The sequence below is a fragment of the Rhamphochromis sp. 'chilingali' genome (assembly GCF_963969265.1).
Source record: "Rhamphochromis sp. 'chilingali' genome assembly, chromosome: 11".
Classification (NCBI taxonomy): domain Eukaryota; kingdom Metazoa; phylum Chordata; class Actinopteri; order Cichliformes; family Cichlidae; genus Rhamphochromis; species Rhamphochromis sp. 'chilingali'.
In genome coordinates this window covers 12,915,192-12,932,184 of record NC_137938.1, presented here as the reverse complement: position 1 = coordinate 12,932,184, position 16,993 = coordinate 12,915,192, and the positions used below count along the sequence as shown (strand labels likewise).

At 40.5% G+C, this 16,993-nt stretch overlaps 1 protein-coding gene across 10 annotated transcripts in view; it reads left to right on the top strand.

The window, feature by feature from the left end:
- The window catches only part of LOC308404971 (CUB and sushi domain-containing protein 3-like), a 251,895-nt gene that overhangs the window by 191,010 nt on the left and 43,892 nt on the right, over nt 1-16,993 (top strand). For 9 of the 10 annotated variants that reach the window (XR_013973240.1, XM_080895307.1, XM_080895306.1 and 6 more), the window contains 9 exons: nt 665-853; nt 970-1,128; nt 2,370-2,558; nt 4,562-4,744; nt 5,572-5,766; nt 6,584-6,757; nt 9,854-10,027; nt 11,147-11,320; nt 14,240-14,425. Coding sequence is in view for 9 of the 10 variants with exons in the window: in XM_080895307.1 (XP_080751433.1) it covers nt 665-853; nt 970-1,128; nt 2,370-2,558; nt 4,562-4,744; nt 5,572-5,766; nt 6,584-6,757; nt 9,854-10,027; nt 11,147-11,320; nt 14,240-14,425 (1,623 nt within the window). In the remaining variant the exon portion in view is untranslated. The remainder of the gene's footprint in view (nt 1-664; nt 854-969; nt 1,129-2,369; nt 2,559-4,561; nt 4,745-5,571; nt 5,767-6,583; nt 6,758-9,853; nt 10,028-11,146; nt 11,321-14,239; nt 14,426-16,993) is intronic. The other variant, XM_080895305.1, reaches the window with a different exon arrangement.

The following is a 16,993-nucleotide window of genomic DNA, read 5'->3' as shown; positions in this document are numbered from 1 at the left end:
TACTGCTTTGTGTTACAATTCTCTGCTTCTGTTGTATGTCCGATGCTTTCCAATGACCTTTTCATCTGGAACAGTCGTTTGCATTAACCTTTCGTATGCATCATGTTTCTTCACTAGTGGCCCAGAAGAGAAACTTCTGTTACTCAGAGAAAAGGAAAAGAGAGAAACAGGACTGTCATTATTTCAGACATGCCAGCCAACAGGAAATGAAGGGAACGTTCTGACCTGATACACACACGAAATCCTACACACGCACGCACGCACGCACGCACGCACGCACGCACGCACACACACACACACACACCATTTTTCCATACAAAGTTAGCTGTCTCACCTGCTGAGTATTATTTGATGGATTGATATCAGGGGAGCCTGGTGACAACGGCAGACTCACAAGCTCACCCCTAAGGTGCAATATCACTCTGGCTCAAATGTAATTGTTTCAGGACTACTTATTTTTACAATATCATTTCTACTGTCACAGTGAAGCATCTCTATCTTCCCTTCATCCATGTCTTACTGCATCTCTAATTTTTTCCTCTGCCTCTCGTTTTCTGCCGCTACTTTTCATCTTCCTTCCACCCTCTGTTGCTTCTTCTCATTTTCTCTGCCAATTCTTTTTCCTCCAACAATCTCACCTTTATTTTGTTTCTGTTCCCACCAGTCCAATGCCCGGCCCACGAGGTCCGTTTTGACTCAACAGGAGTAATCTTAAGCCCGGGCTATCCTGATAACTACCCCAATCTTCAGATGTGCTCCTGGCTGATCAACGTGGAGAAGGGCTACAACATCACTTTGCACTTTGAACTCTTCCAGACAGAAAAAGAGTTTGACATCTTGGAAATTTTTGATGGTGGGTAAAAAACTTTGTGTTCTTTTGTTTTTTAATAAATTACTGAAATTATAAACAGGCAATCGCCTAATAGAACATCAGCCACTAGCACACATGCTGTTTGTCATTGCCTTTAGGTCCCAACATCTACAGTCAGAGCCTCTCATCACTCAGTGGTGATATTGAAACACCCTTCAGCCTGAACACCACAGGCCACCAGCTCCTCCTGCGCTGGTCCTCCGACCATGGCACCAACCGCCGCGGCTTCCACATCAGATATGTGGGTGAGTATCAAAGTATGTATCCAGTTTATAATCATTCTCTATTTTTTTACTATGCTATTTGGTTTTATTTTATGTTGACCTGCAGACGAGTGATAAGAGCTATGGGTCTACAATTTGGACAGTTGAAAATGTAATAACACTAAACAGAGACAGATGTGTATGAACCTCAGCTGTAGCTACTTGAAATGGCCGTGAATACAATATGACCCAAGGATTTTTATCACTGTGTGCTGTGTTTTCTATTGATTTATTTATTTTTTTTAATATGCAGTCAGTTTACAAAAACAATTTCTACAGGTAATAGCTCGCAATAGGCGCTCACGGGGAAAAAAAGCACGAGGCTGGAAACCAGTCACTAAAGGGCGGCATGCAGCTTTGCATGTCTAAAATTACAAAAGGCTTGAATTCTTAATTAGCTCTTTAATAAAGCAAGTGCTGCTAAGCAAGAGCAGCATAGCGATCTTTTCTTTCATTTGAAATGCATCAATAACAACACAAAAAAAGCACAAAAGACATTCATTTTTCATGGTGTCTGTCCATTAACTTTAATGCACGAGAGTGTTCCTGTGAAAGCAAGTTGGTGTGATGAATTTTGTAAGGAAAGCTCCTCCTTGACTTGATTGACTTTAATGGGAACTGACTCAAACTCCAGCATGTGTCCTTTCGTCTTAAATCCCTGCTATCGCCAAGTCATGTTGATTTGAGGGAATGGTTGACAGCGTTTTTTGAAGCACGCAGCCCTCCCTCCCACAGCTTTTTACGTCACATGGGCCACGAGATGGTCATATTCGAGAAATCGAATTTACCTTTTTGTGTTCAATGGACTGTAAGATCGGAGGAAGGAAGGCGATGGGAACAAATGCAGAATGCACCAACGCTGCATGTGTTAAAAGCAAATTGAATATGTGCATGCCCATAAGCCAAAATGGGATGGTAATAATGTGATAGGTGAGGGCTTCCTTTGCTGCGTGGTGCATAGCCCAAGTTCTAAATAGACGTGACACTCCTCGGGCGGTTCCCCCCTCATTATTGTTCTGCATTGAAAATGGAGCCTCGCTGTAACGAAAAATGTTCATCAGTTTTTCTCTAGAGGTGCTTTGCTAATGCCTCTCATCCTTTCCTCTTCTTTATTTACCCTTCTCTCTCTTTTCTTTCTTCGACTTCATCCTCGCCTTCTTTCTTGGCTCTCTCTTCTATTTGCCTTTGCTCTTTTTTTCCCCACTTCCCCTCCCCTGCTTTCTCCTCTATCATAGCCATGTACTGCAGTACTCCAGACTCTCCACAACATGGCTTTGTAGTGAGCCAGACCGGGGGTCATCTAAACAGCGTGGTGCGCTGGGCCTGCGACAGGGGGTACAAGCTCATTGGAAAGGGCACAGCTGTGTGCAAGAAGACCACCTATGGCTACTACGCCTGGGACGCGCCAGTTCCTGCATGTCAAGGTGAGCTCATTGGCTCTGGCATGCTTTTATTTCCTCCTTTAGCCTGCCTCTCTACCCATTCTTCTGGTCACTGCCTCTGTACCCTTAGTCTCAACAGCCAGGCAGGCAGGCGCTTAAAGCACCTAAGTGTCTGAGCCCAAGCCCTCTTCCTGTGTTGTTAGCAGCTGAACTGAAACCAGGCTGATTGAGAGCCCAGAGTCCTGTCAGGTGGAAAGGAAAAAGAAATCAATCCTCCCTTCTTCTGTCAATTTCCACTTCTTCAAATTACTTTGGCTAACTTGCCATTAGGATGCAATGTCCTCTGCTGTTCTGCCTTACTCAACTAATTGGGTTCTTCAGCGTGCATACGTGGAATATGTGCATTTACGTGCACATGATTGCATGCGCTAGCACAGACACACACATATACACATGCTCAGGCAGCATTAATATCAACAGATGGTGTGCTCAATTGCATTTCATCAAGATGCAGTGAAATGAAAATATGTATGTCATGTACTTTAAATGATTTAAAAACACTTCACACGTGTGATTGATTCCATCAGTTTGTTAATTGCACACCGCTTTTCCAAAGCACAAACTCAACTTTGGCTGCAGATGAACTGATACATTCATACAGATGTTGTCCATCTGTTATTTTATGCAGTGGCCAAGATCACATTACAGCATGTTCAAGCTTTCATTCTGTCTGAAGCAGGATACCTCGGAGAATCCACGGTGTATTAATCCATCAGTTTTGCTCATAGAAAGAGCAAAGGCTCAAAATAATTACCAGGCCCTTTAACCACCTAAGCTTTGATCATCGCACTTCAAACACCAACATTTTTCATCTGCAGTGTGGAAAACTTTTTAGTTGTTTTGATTAGTATCCGCCAAGTTACAACTAAGCAGTACTCAGATGAATGTCAATTGATTATCTCGCACGGTGTTGACGGGCATTGTAATGGCTCCATGCCACGTTGGCAGATTCCTACCTTTGATGCTTCACAGTATGCAATTATCATCGCAGCTCTGTGGTTAGATATGTGTCTTTGCATAACCGTTTCTGTTTAGTTCGGCCCTTCAGATGTTAGGTTTCCTGGCTCAGTTCAGTGTGTCCGACCCAATGATGAGCACCTTAAAGTCTCTTTCTTCAAGTGTTTTGTTTGGTCTGAGCTCTGTGCAAGTTTAACATTGCACTTACTTCCAAGGACACAATGCTGTGCAGAAGTTTTTCGGCACATTCGAGTACGCCTGCATGTCAGGAACAGTTGGTGTTGGAACCAGTCACTTTTTTGGTTGCACTTGTCATTTTAATGACTTTGTTATACATCATTAGTGTGTTTTTAGATTCCCCACTGAGTCACAGTGAAAATAAGAGGTTTTAATTATTAAGTACTTTTGTATAATTTGGCATACCGGTAATTGAATAGCTGTTTGGTCATTCAGATGACTTCTTTCTTGAATACCTTCTTATAAGAACAGTGCAATATTTATGTGGGACTTCAATTTTCATAACCTCCCTGCAGTATGAATACTTTCACTCTGAGACAGCCGAATGCAATTTTCCACAAGTGGTCATTCCTAATTTCTTTGATTTCTGCCAAGTGAAAGTACAGTCTTGTGCATTAAGAGGTCTATAATATGCACATCAATCAAATAATTTAAGTGTCAGTGTACCACAAGGGTTCTTACATTATAATTCTAATGTACACTGGGTAGGTGTGGAACCTTCTGAGTACTAAATGTTAAATTCTTTCTTTTGGACTCCTACATATTAAGGCTGTCACCCTTCGAAAAGCTAATAAAAATGTAACAATAAATTAAAATTCCACACAGTTAGTGCACCACAAAGAGGTTGCACTGGTGGGAGCACAAACATATATATTTTTCTTTGCAAAACTGAAAAATAGTGATTATATATGAATGCCTACCATACCTGTGTTCACCAGGCATCTATCTAGTATGTCTCTTGTACTGTGCATAAACATGTGGGTCGACCATTGTCCTCTTGCTGCCTGCAGCTGTGTCATGCGGTGTGCCCAATGCGCCAGCGAACGGAGGTGTGCTCACTGCTGATTACTCCGTCGGCACACGGGCGACCTACTTCTGTAACGGCGGTTACCGGCTCTCCAAAGAGCTGACGACCACAGTCTGCCAGCCAGACGGCACCTGGAGCAATCACAACAAGATACCCCGATGCTTTGGTGAGTAGAGAGGAAGCCTTGGAAAGATGGAAGGGGAGGGGAGCGCAGAGGAGAAAATAGTGATTTGGAGAAATGAGGTTGCAAAAAAAACCTTGCAGGATTTTTTTTTTTCTGTTCATAAAAACATTTAAAAATTTTCATATTGTCTGTTGCCTCCACTCAAAGGTGGCCAAATATATGAGAGCCAAAAGAAGATAAAGCTATTAGACACAGTTTGGGGTTTTTTGTTCTTTAATTGGAGGCAGTACAAGTTGGAGTTTGAGATCGTCTGAACAGCAGGTAAAATATCAAAACAGGTTTCTCCAAAATTGGACGGCAATGGAAGGAGTTAATGTAATAAGGACTGCTGTCATAAAAACATGCAAGTTGCAGTTTCCTTACAAAAATCCCAACTTGTTGGATCATGATAAGATGCATGGACGAAAGGGGGAATAATGCTTGAAAGGATCTCTGCAGCTGGCGCTGGGTAAGTCTTTTCACATGCCAGTGCAACTCCTCCAAGTTTGAAAGTCAGCGCAGGGAGTGATTGACAGCATTGTTTTCTGTTGAGACCACTGTTTATTCCCTGCTGTATATGTGTCTCACAGTGAAAAGGGAAACAGAGTTTGTTTTGAAACTCATTTGGTTTTAGAAAGTGCCAATTCATAAATAGCTTTGTTGTGGAAGAACATTTGTATAACTGCAACACATGGATTAGTTTATGCTGCTGCTTTGCGGTGTGTGCATAAGGGATAAAAAAATTATACAAAAGTCAATCCATTGGAATAATCCAAAACTCCCGTAGTAACTGCCCATAAAATAATTCTTATTTTATTATTTTTTTTCAGTGATGCCGTGCCCCAGTCTTAGCCCGTTTTCCCTCGATCACGGGAAATGGAGGATTGTCAATGGCTCGCACTATGAGTATGGGACGAAAATAATCTTCACCTGCAACCCTGGATACTATCGTGTGGGCCCCGCCCACATCCAGTGCCTCGCAAACGGAGTGTGGAGCTGGAGGAACGAGAGGCCTCGGTGTAGAAGTGAGTGACTTTGGTTGCAGCAACACAAAATATGCAGCGCTTGTGCATCTCACAAATTCATAAGTGGGGAAAGGAAAAAATGAAACGGGATAAACGTAGAACTGAGCCAAAAGAATAATATTCCCAGAAATTAACTCCGCTTTCCTGTGGTTCATTCTCGCATTATCTTGTAAAAAAGACATTCATCGGACAGACACGTAGCACGAAATGCCACTTCACAAACTCGCTGAGCACGTCTGTCGATTCATTGAATAAATGGAATAGAAAGCATTTTAACATTGTCATTGAGCCAAATTGAAAAATCCATGTCCCGCCTTGCCTTGAGTACACTAGATTCATAGAATGTGGGGGTTACGAGACTTGAAGAATGAATACCTTATTCACAGCTCAGTTAATCACCAGCTCAAAGACTCACTTTTGTGCTCCTCACCTATTGCTGTCTCAGCTTAGGTTAGATATTGTTTATTACGAGAATCGGAAATAAAAGCTTTTCATCGCTGCCATGGGAACTACTTTTAGAGAAGCTAAAAGCTGAATGGGTAGTGTAACGTGAAAAGGTGATGCTAGCCAACATGATGAAAGATGGTGGGACAAAGGCAAACCATTATTATCCTCCCCATGAAATGGTACAGGTCACTCTTTTAACGCATTAAGGTTGGCAAGATGGGCGTAAATGACTGTGCTCTCCCATTGACTCTGAAGATGTAAGCCAACTTCTATCTCTTTATTCTTGTTCTCTCTTGCTCATTCTCCCGGTGCCTCCTTCATCTTTTTGCTCTTCCTTTTCTTTTCCTCCTTACTCTTCATCTCTTTGCAGTCATTTCCTGTGGCGATCTTCCCACTCCTCCTAATGGGAAGAAAATTGGGACCCAAACTACCTTCGGAGCATCAGCCATTTTCAGCTGTAACCCTGGCTATGTTTTAACTGGATCTACAGTTAGAGAGTGTCTCCTGTCTGGCCTTTGGAGTGGAATGGAGACTCAGTGCCTGGGTAAGCCAGGTTTACATGTTGTCTTTAACTTTTTAAGCACATCCTTGACCTAGGTCAAAAACTGCTGGCACTCTGCTTTGGCAGAGTATGAGCTGGGTTTTTTCTTTTTTTTTTCTTTTTTTTGATTGGGCAAACATGTCCAGAATAGAACCAGATGGGGAAGCAGAGGGTGGCTATAATTGCCTCTGTTGCCAAGTGTGTTTGGCAAAAAAATGTAAAGCATTAAGACGATATCATTGATGATACCATGTTTGTCATCATGCTGCGACTCAGTGATGCCACTGGAACACATCAGACTGTTTCAGACCTTGTAGAGATTATGAGGTCAAATTAGCTTTTTACTACCAACGATGGTGTATCTGGAAAAATATATTAACTTTGTGAGTCTGCGTGTTAGTCTGTGAAGACGCTGATACCAGAACAGAGTAACAGTGCAAGGTGGAACAAATAGATAACTGTAGTTGAGTTCAACAGTTAAAGTATGATCCGAGTGATCGGTAGATACTCAAGGGATAAATGTCAGTGTACAGTGTTGCCTTGAGAAGTCTTGAGTTTCTTTACATTTTGCAATGAAATTGAAAATGGGTGTAGTGATTTAATTAAATATGTAAAACATACATGGGGCAAAAACAGAGATTGTACAATTCTAGTGAGCTTAAAAGTGAATATTTGGTATGATCACCTTTATTCGTGCGACCGTGGCTCAGGGGGTTGGGAATCGCATCTGTAACCGGAAGGTCGCCGGTTCGATCCCTGGGCTCTCTGTCCTGGTCGTTGTGTCCTTGGGCAAGACACTTTACCCTACTTGCCTACTGGTGTTGGCCAGAGGGGCCGATGGCGCGATATGGCAGTCTCGCTTCTGTCAGTCTCCCCCAGGGCAGCTGTGGCTACAACTGTAGCTGCTTCCACCAGTGTATGAATGTGAGAGTGAATGAATAGTGGTATTGTAAAGCGCTTTGGGTGCCTTGAAGAGCGCTATATAAATCCAATCCATTATTATTCTTCATCATAGTCTGAACTCTGTTAGGCATGCTTTCTTGTCATTTCTTTGAATAGTCTTCAGGAGTAGTTCTCCGGGCTTCTGATAGCGTTCCACTGTGTGTTTTTCTATCCAGGTATGCTTTTACTGCATTAGCAGTGTGTTTGTTGATCAGTCTCATTCTGAAAAATTAAGCAGCTTCGAATAGAAAATGCCAAGTAAGGTATACCTAAGCCTTTGCTCTTTGTTTTGTGGCTTCCTGACAGCCACTTCATTTCTGATGAAGGTTTTGCAAACAGTAGAAGGATCAACTGAAGGGCTATATGCAACACTCAGGTCCTTTTTCAGGTCTTGGATTTTTTTCCTGATTTCTTAAGGAGGTGCATTTTTTGCGGGTTTTTGATTAATAGCTTTGGGAATCACTTTGTTGGTTGAAAAATACAATCAAACTGTGTTCTTTTTCACTTTTATTGTTTATAGATTCTGTTAAGGAAATGGGAAGAAATGTTGTGTTTTTCTAATAGACTGCTAGTAACACGGTGCCTAAAGATGCAATTTAAGATTGGTTCTTTGATAAGTTATGTTATGCGTACCCACAACACTGGTTCATCACTTAAGTTTGGTGCTTTTTTTGGATAAGTCACAGGTCAATGTTAAATGGATTAAGAAGAAAAAAAAACCCATCCCTCTGAAAATGGTCAGGTCCAAGGACTGGGCTGAAAATGTGTCCAAAGTAAAACTTTAAAAGACCTTCAGAAAACCTGGAAAACTACTTGCTCAAGACCACTTCAAACATTACAAGAAACTCTGAGTCTTCAAAAGCAAAATATAAAGATATTAGGTTTGGCTCAGGACTTTTGCACAGCACTGTATTGATGGATTTGTTATGGTGTGATCCCATTAGAAGATGGTCTCTAAGGCATATGTGCAAGCACTTTTATCAAATACCTTTGTTAAAAGTGCTTGGAGCAGGTTTCTGTAGAGTATAAAGTAAATCCTGTCCTTGTGAAACTTGAAACGTGAGAGCAGCTGAAGAGCCACAGCTTCTGTCAAAATGTAAAACACTTGCTAAGCTGCACTAGTAGAATTTGTATAAACAGGGACAGCATGCTACTGCTTAGCTTAGCATGGCTCATCACAGCTCTGTACATTCAGTCCTGCCCAACAGCAGAATGTGAATATTTGCCTCACAGATGTATTATATTAGTCAGTTAGCGGCAGAGTTGCAGAGCGGTCCCAGCTCAGCTCAAGATTGGTTCAGTTCATTAGAAGGAGGGCACCTTTAGCTTGTTTAGCGATATGACTGACAGGGTTAACATAGCCAGGGACCTTTCGGGATAGTTGCCTACTTCAGCACGATCTTCACAGAATCTGGCTGCTCTCAAATAGAGTGTGATAATAAAATGCTCGGCTGAGCTTCTGGGTGCAGGAGTGAATTAGGGAAATCAGACTCACAGTCAGGGGCAATATCCCAGGTTTTAAGTGGCAATGCAAATCTCAGCAAGATTCCTGCTCTCTGAAAGGGATTTATTGTAGCTGAAAGTAATACGATTATGTGCATGAGTATATTGCGCAGATTTTAAGTTTCACATGCGTTTCTCTGTCTACTGTCGATGAGGACGGCAAAGTTATCACTACAAGTGCAGCTGATTATACAAATTTAGAAATGGAAACTCAGAGATAATGAGCTGAAAAATGCTTTCCAAATTCCAATATGTTTAGCTAATACTCTAACTGGTTTTGTTGGACCACAGTATAATTCCAAGATCTTTAAAAAGACCAATTTAGTCGTGTCGTTTTATGATAGTGTTGTTAAAGTTATTCAAACATGGTAACACAATTAAAATCGTGTTTCCACCCTGCAGCTATCATTTGTCAGTTCAGCGGGAGCCACTTGAGGCTTTTCATTCTCCAACACATACAAATGATAGAAAGTTGAACTCGAGCACTGAAGCACCACATGAATGATTGAGGAAAAGCAAAAACTGAGCCTCCTTATTATCAGAGTTTTATAAATCTCTATGACTGATGCTGAAGAATCGATTGGTCTGTCTGAGAAAGATGTGTAAATATTTAATAAACATATTTATTGTATTCTTTTTTCCACCACCCTACAGCCGGTCATTGTGGCGTTCCAGAGCAGATTGTGAATGGACAGGTGATTGGAGAAAACTATGGTTACAGAGACACGGTGGTTTACCAGTGCAACCCTGGATTTAGGCTCATTGGCTCCTCAGTACGAATCTGTCAGCAAGACCACAGCTGGTCTGGACATCTGCCAGTGTGTATCCGTAAGTACTCTAACACAATCGTGTTTGATTGCAATTTAAATATATGTATATATATATATATATATATATATATATATATATATATATATATATATATATATATATATATATATATATATATATATATATGTATATATATATATATATATATATATTTATTTGGGGGTGTAAATCTGAATTCAGATGGACAGGTTTCTTTGCGTTTAATTCACGTGAGTGTCTGACAACACAGCCTCCTGCCTCAGTGTTGATTGCTTGTCGCAGGCATGGCAGGCATTGTTTGCATGAAAATTTGAGCACAATATAGTCAAATGAATAAAACCTTGGTGGATGTGCAGGCGGCTCCTTACAAGCTATCCTGTCTATGGTGAAACGCTCAAATGTGTCTCATCGGCTCCTCTGCTGACCCATGTTGTTTAGAAATATGACAGAAGAAGGCGTTCCTGCACAGGGGAAATTAATGCAATGCAATTAAATGAATATTTTATTCTAAGTCCATTTGGTTTTTTCTCCTTTTTTTAAATAATAAGGATTTAATTTGATTATTTTATAAGGAATAGCAAATATATATATTTGCATGACATGTTTAGCCAAAAACACAATGATTTAATTGTACTGTTGAACACAGATCAATAAACAAAGATTTGCTGTAGCATCCATTAAGATATAACATATTTCTATAAAGTAATAATTCTGTTCCAAAGCTGAGAGTGTCTTACTCCACTTCTTATTTGGCAAACACAGAAATCAGTCCTTAGTCGATACGTAACCTTGTAATTTGTTTCAATCTCTGATTCGCCTATTGATGCTCTAAAATGTGCTGTTTGCCCTTTCACAGTGGAGATCATGTCTTGACTTCTAATTCCCCCGTTGCCCTCCGAGGTTCATTGTATGATAATGACTCTTCTGTGATAGGTGTCACTGTACATGACCTCGATCATTCTTATTGAATTTTCTCTCTCTACCTTATTCTCTCTGTTTTCCCACCCACTTTGTATTTGTCTCACCTCCTCTCCTTTCCATTTTCTTTGTAACCCTTCTTTGCTGCCTTTTATTTGTCATTTTCCTCTTTCACGCCTGCTGTTGTCATGTTACCTGGGTGATGTGCTTCAACTCAAGCTGTCACATGTGGCCACCCTGGTAGCCCTATCTATGGCCGCACCACAGGCGATGGCTTCAACTACAATGATGTGGTGCACTTCTCCTGCAACAAAGGTTACACCTTGGAAGGACCCTCCACAGCTCAGTGCCAGGCCAACCGTCAGTGGAGCCACCAGCCGCCAACTTGCAGGGGTAAGGTCCAGCCACAGAACACCTGCAGCATATACATGCAAAAGAAAATTTCTTAATTTTTTCATAGAACAGAGGCTAGAAGGTTTATCATTTGAACAGGCAGCTGCCAGTAAGCTGAAATGGAATACAGCCTGGTCCCACTAGCTTCTGCAGGAGCTTTGTGATTATTCAGGTCTGAAGCAGGGAAAACCACAAGAATTCAGCAGCCAGCAGATGTATCATGATCATTCAGCAATCAGCAGCCAGCTTGCAGCAGCACAGGCAATGGAGAAACAAGCAGAATGGGTAGAGGAGGAGCTCAGACATCTATTGATCTGAATGAGAGCAGATCCTACCTGTTCCGCTCTCTGGGCAGAGCATTAGGCGGCAACATCTGGAGCCTAAGCCTCAGAGCAAAAAAAAGAAGAGAAACAGCAATAATGAGCTTACAGCAGAATGTATGGTAAGAGGACTATAATTGGGAAATTGTTTCTACGGTTTTACAGCTAGTTTCTCCCCGCGCTGCAGGGAGAGATTATTTTGAAGGCAAAAAAGCTCAGACTGCAATCAGTGGGAGAGATCTTATTGGGTGTGTCAGGTTGTTTTTTTGTTTGTTTGTAGTTTGCCTGTGTTAGGCTCATTAGCAATGTGTTCTGCTTCCAAGAAGAATCTTTGTTTCGGTGTAAATAGGTACTAAATGGTGTAAACTAGTTTAAAAATTCACAGAAAAGAAGATAGAAAACACATCATGAATTCATCAAATTAGAGAAATGCATCTAAGTAGTATCCACTGTTGTTTTAATTGGTCTCCTACCTAGTGGACCAAAACTAGATTTGCCAGACTTTGCCCATTTAAAAATACCTCTCCTCTTGGCATGCTTTTTGTTGGCAATTAGATATGAAGAGCCACAGTTTTCATTACTCCAAATGGCACTGCAGAGATGGAACTGGTGAAAGATAGAGTGAGATGATATTAAACTGTCATGACTCCCTTTGTCAAAATCCGCTTGTTTGTTCCCACTAAAATTTTCTCACATTATGCCAGCTTTGTCGCATTTGCATTATTGATTAACCTTGATGTTGCTTTGGACTTAATTTCACCCTCGTCTACATTCAGTTGAGTGAACCGTCTTGTCAGCAGTGTGGTTTTAGGGACTGTAACTGTAACTGCTTCCAAAATAGATGCTTGTGGATTTGTGACAGTGTGTTTTTGGGGGTTTTTTTTTCAAGCGTTAGGTGAAATTATTATTGACAATGCCAAATATAGTCTGTGCTCTCTTGTCTTCATGTTTGCAGAACAAACAGAAAAAGCCAGTGATTAGGTCACATCAACAGTTCTATTATTAACTCACATGTGAGCATACTGAGAGGCAGCGATTACGGAAACCAAGCTCCAACCAAAAGACAAAAAGACTTCACGTCTTCCAGAAGCAGCCCGAGTGATGAGACCCGGGAAGAGTTAAACTGCTGCAAAATAAGAATGTGTTGATGTAACACTCAGTGACATGTTAAAGTAAAATAGATGTTCATGAAATACGGCTCACACTCACAGAATTCGTGACCACGGTAGATCCAATATAGGCAAAAGAACCAGGAAACACATTACACATTCATCCTAAAAAATCAGTCAGACAACTACAGCTCATTCAGAACTCTGCTGCTCGAGTCCTCACTAAGACCAAAAAAGTGGACCACATCAGTCCAGCTCTGAGGTCCTTACACTGGCTGCCTGTCCGTCAGAGGATAGACTTTAAAGTTCTGATGCTGGCCTATAAAGCTCTGAATGGTTTAGGACCAAAATACATCAATGACCTCCTGACCCAGTATGAACCATCCAGATCCCTCAGGTCATCTGGATCCGGTCTTTTATCAGTTCCCAGAGTCAGAACCAGACACGGAGAAGCTGCATTCAGCTTTTATGCTCCTTATATCTGGAACAAACTCCCAGAAAGCCTCAGATCAGCTGAAACACTCAGTTTATTTAAATCCAGGTTGAAGACTCACCTGTTCTCAGCTGCATTTGAATAAAGCACCAAATCCACACTTTAAGCTTAAATTTCAAAACTTACATTTAACTACTGATTTTATCTACTGTTCTGATTTTATCTGTTTTGATTTTATATACTGTTTTGTTTGTTTGTTTGTTTGTTTGTTAATTAGTTAGTTAGTTTATTTGCTTGTTTTATTCAATTTTAAATCATGCTTTTTATTTGTTCTTGTTTCTAATGTCTCTGTAAAGCACTTTGAATCACCTTGTTGTTGAATTGTGCTATACAAATAAACTTGCCTTGCCTTGCCTTGCCTATGACGAAACCGTCACTGTGAATTAGCTGTGTAAAGTGTGGTATTATAGTTTAATTAAGAATGACTGCATGTTATAATTCATCTCCTGCAGTGCGTTGGCATGATTATACACATCTCAGTGCCATAGCAACCACATGTACAGAGATCATACATATTCAAGATGGAGATGTTGCCAAGAAATGAATATTAACTTTGGCTTATGTAAATATTACAGTCGTCAAAAGATGTGCATCCAAAGATTATTTACATGATCTTCGAAAAAGGATCATTAAAGGATGTGTGTGAAAGGTTTGCCAGGAGCCATTACTACATGATTACAGCACACTTATGATGAAAAGGATAAAGATTATAAATTGAATCCATAAACAGGCGTAATACGATTTCACTCAGGGCAACAGGAGTATTTGGAAAGGGCAAAACGCCCTTTTTTCAACATTTAGTTCAACAAGTATTTATTCAGCTATGCAGCTCCAACGGTGATTTGGCTAAAATTATCTTGGCTGAAATATCCTTGAAGCAATAAAAATTAATTGGACTGCTATCAATATTCGACTGTCTGCGTTCTTCCATTATGAACAATCTGCTTGAGGAAAGAAGCAGGGCATGACTACATTTCTGGGTTTTTTTTTCTTGCAGTGGTTAACTGCACGGATCCAGGTATTCCTGCCAACTCGATCCGGGAAAGTAAGATTGAGCACGGTAACTTCACATTCGGCAGCGTCGTCTTCTACGATTGCAACCCTGGATATTACCTCTTCGGCTCCTCGGTGCTCACCTGCCAGCCGGTGGGCCAGTGGGACAAACCATTACCGGAATGCATTGGTAAAGTGGCATGTTTTAAAGTATAAAGTCATTTAATTATTGAAATGATAATTAAGGATCTTTTTTTGTATTTCGCACTAATTCCTTTGGGGTTGTGTGAGGAAGGCCATATGGTGTAAAAAGCTACCAAATCAAATACACGGAGTTACCCACTGTGGTGACCCCTTGTGAATAAGGCCACAGCCAAGAGTAACTTCTGTATTTAATGTGAAACTTCCAAGTGCCTCAACTAAAAACATATAGAGAAAAGATGAGTTTTTTCAGCTAAGTGTACCCAATTTTATCTGTGTTCCCTCTTGCTTCTTAGAGTTTTGATAGTTTAAGTTGCTAAACAGTGTGATTGTGAGCATCTGTGTAATGTGGGATGCCCTAGTGGCTTATGGTTATGGCACACTGTGCCTAACTGAGAAATTGAGAAGCTGTCACAGGGCCAGTTGTTCAGGCAATAGTTAATGTTCCCTCAAAACCAAGCACTTAAATTGCAGCAACTACCATCTATATACTGTAGGGGTTATCCCAGGTTGTAATGTGGCTCTCAAACACCTGGTTCATCATGCACTCTGTTTCTGCACGAGGCTGCCAGCAGTAATGACCTATTTCTAGCGAAATTATCCAAAGTAAACCTTCACATTTTCCACACAGGCTCAAAAAGCACTTCATTTCATGGTAGAGAGATGACGCGCAGCATTTATTTTATCAAACAGAATAGTAATTAAAGAGATACACAGGAGTGTCTCTCTCAAATGTTTATTCACTGCTCCAGGCATCAGTGACTCTTTGTTACGAAATTAGCTTTGCAAAACTGCAGAATCTTACTTTGCATTATGAGACTAAGCTGATTAAATGATAGCTCCTACAAACAAGCATAAAGGTCAGAAGAAGAATAAAGTAGCAGGGAAAGTGATAAAGCAGGTTTTAGGTTTTAGGCTTGAAATCCATAGAGTGAGAGTTTTATATGAAGTGTGTCCACTCTGTTACACTGCACCGGGAATTTTTATTCAATTGGGTTTGTGCCTCATTAGGCACATTAAATCTGAAATAAAATAATAGATGATATAATAAAGTGTCATGTCTCACCTGTAATTTCAGTGCTTCAATATTGAAAGAAGTGTTTGAAAGAGATAGCCACAGAGGCGTAGTGCGCTGATTGCAACAATTCAAAAATAAGTAGATAAGTGGTCAGTAATTTTACTTGGGTGCTGTATGTCTCAGAGTTGAACTACCATTCTGTTGAGGTGGATGAAAGGTGATCATTCAAGTAAAGAAAGTAGAGAAGCTAATAATAGCCAGCCAATAATCCTGAAAATGGATCAGCCAGTTATAGGTACATCCAGAAAAGTGAGTAGTCACAAGAATACTACAAAATGGCAAAGAACCTATTAGACCAAGGAGTACAATTCTTTTGAATAACCAGAAAACCATTTGTCCTGCATGAGCAGAGCCTCAGAGGATTGAAATTCAAAGCTCTAGTAAGTCTGAAAAACAGAATACCAGATTGTAGTCGGCAAAAATTTACAGTAGAAACTGGAAGAGCTGGTGGAAAACGTTTTGTGAACTGATGAAACAAAAGTACACCTCTATGAAAATGAGAGAAAGGGGAAAGAAAATTTCTTGTAGTTTTTGGAATAAGCATACTGACATTTATTAATATTTATGGTAGAACCAACAGGATAAATCCCAAGGTGTAAAAAAGCTTTCTATGTGCTTCAATTTTGCCAGTTGCTTAAAAACTCAGAAAAATGTAATCTTTCAGCAAAGCAAGGGAGGGTGAAGATGAGAAATATCTGATTGACTCAGACAATCACCTGGTCTCAGCCTGATTGATTTGCAGTCTGCTTCCTGAGGACCACAACAAAAGGGAGCTGCAGAAAAAGTCCTGGAAAAAACATCACTAGAAAATACACAACGTTGTTCTCTGGTTATGGTCAGACTATTACATACACTCATCACAATTTCTTTCAACTTTAGTAGTTTGTCTTTGGCAGCATAAGAATGGTCAGACGAGACAAAGAAGGAGGTATTTGACCAGAATGACAAATACCTCCTAGAGGAGTAAAAGTGAGACTTTCTAATCTGAGAACACTGTACCAACTGTCAAGCATGGTGGTGGTAGCATCATACTTTGGGGTTGTTTTGCTGCCACTGGTACTGGTACATTGCACAAAGTGCAGTTACTCAACTTCACCTCAAAGCAACAGCTAGGCAATTTAAAAGTAGACATAGTTCGGTGTTTTCCTCAACCTATTGAAAATCTCCAGACTTTGCTTAAAAGCCACATCTGTGCTATGAAAGTCATGAACTTTACCAGTTCTGCAAAGAAGAGTGGTCAAACATCCAGCCACATTTCTACCAGAAGCTTGTTGATAGCTAACAAGAGCTTCTGGTCAAACTGCAACTTGCTAAAGGAACTTAAACCAAATATGGAATATACATACTTGGACGTGTATTCATACCCTGTGTGGATTATAAAAAATCCTAAATAAATTCAAACTTGCACACCCAATTTTGGTTTTTAAAGTCATTATGTATGTATACTGTACAACCATTCCACCCTGGAAAAACAACAGT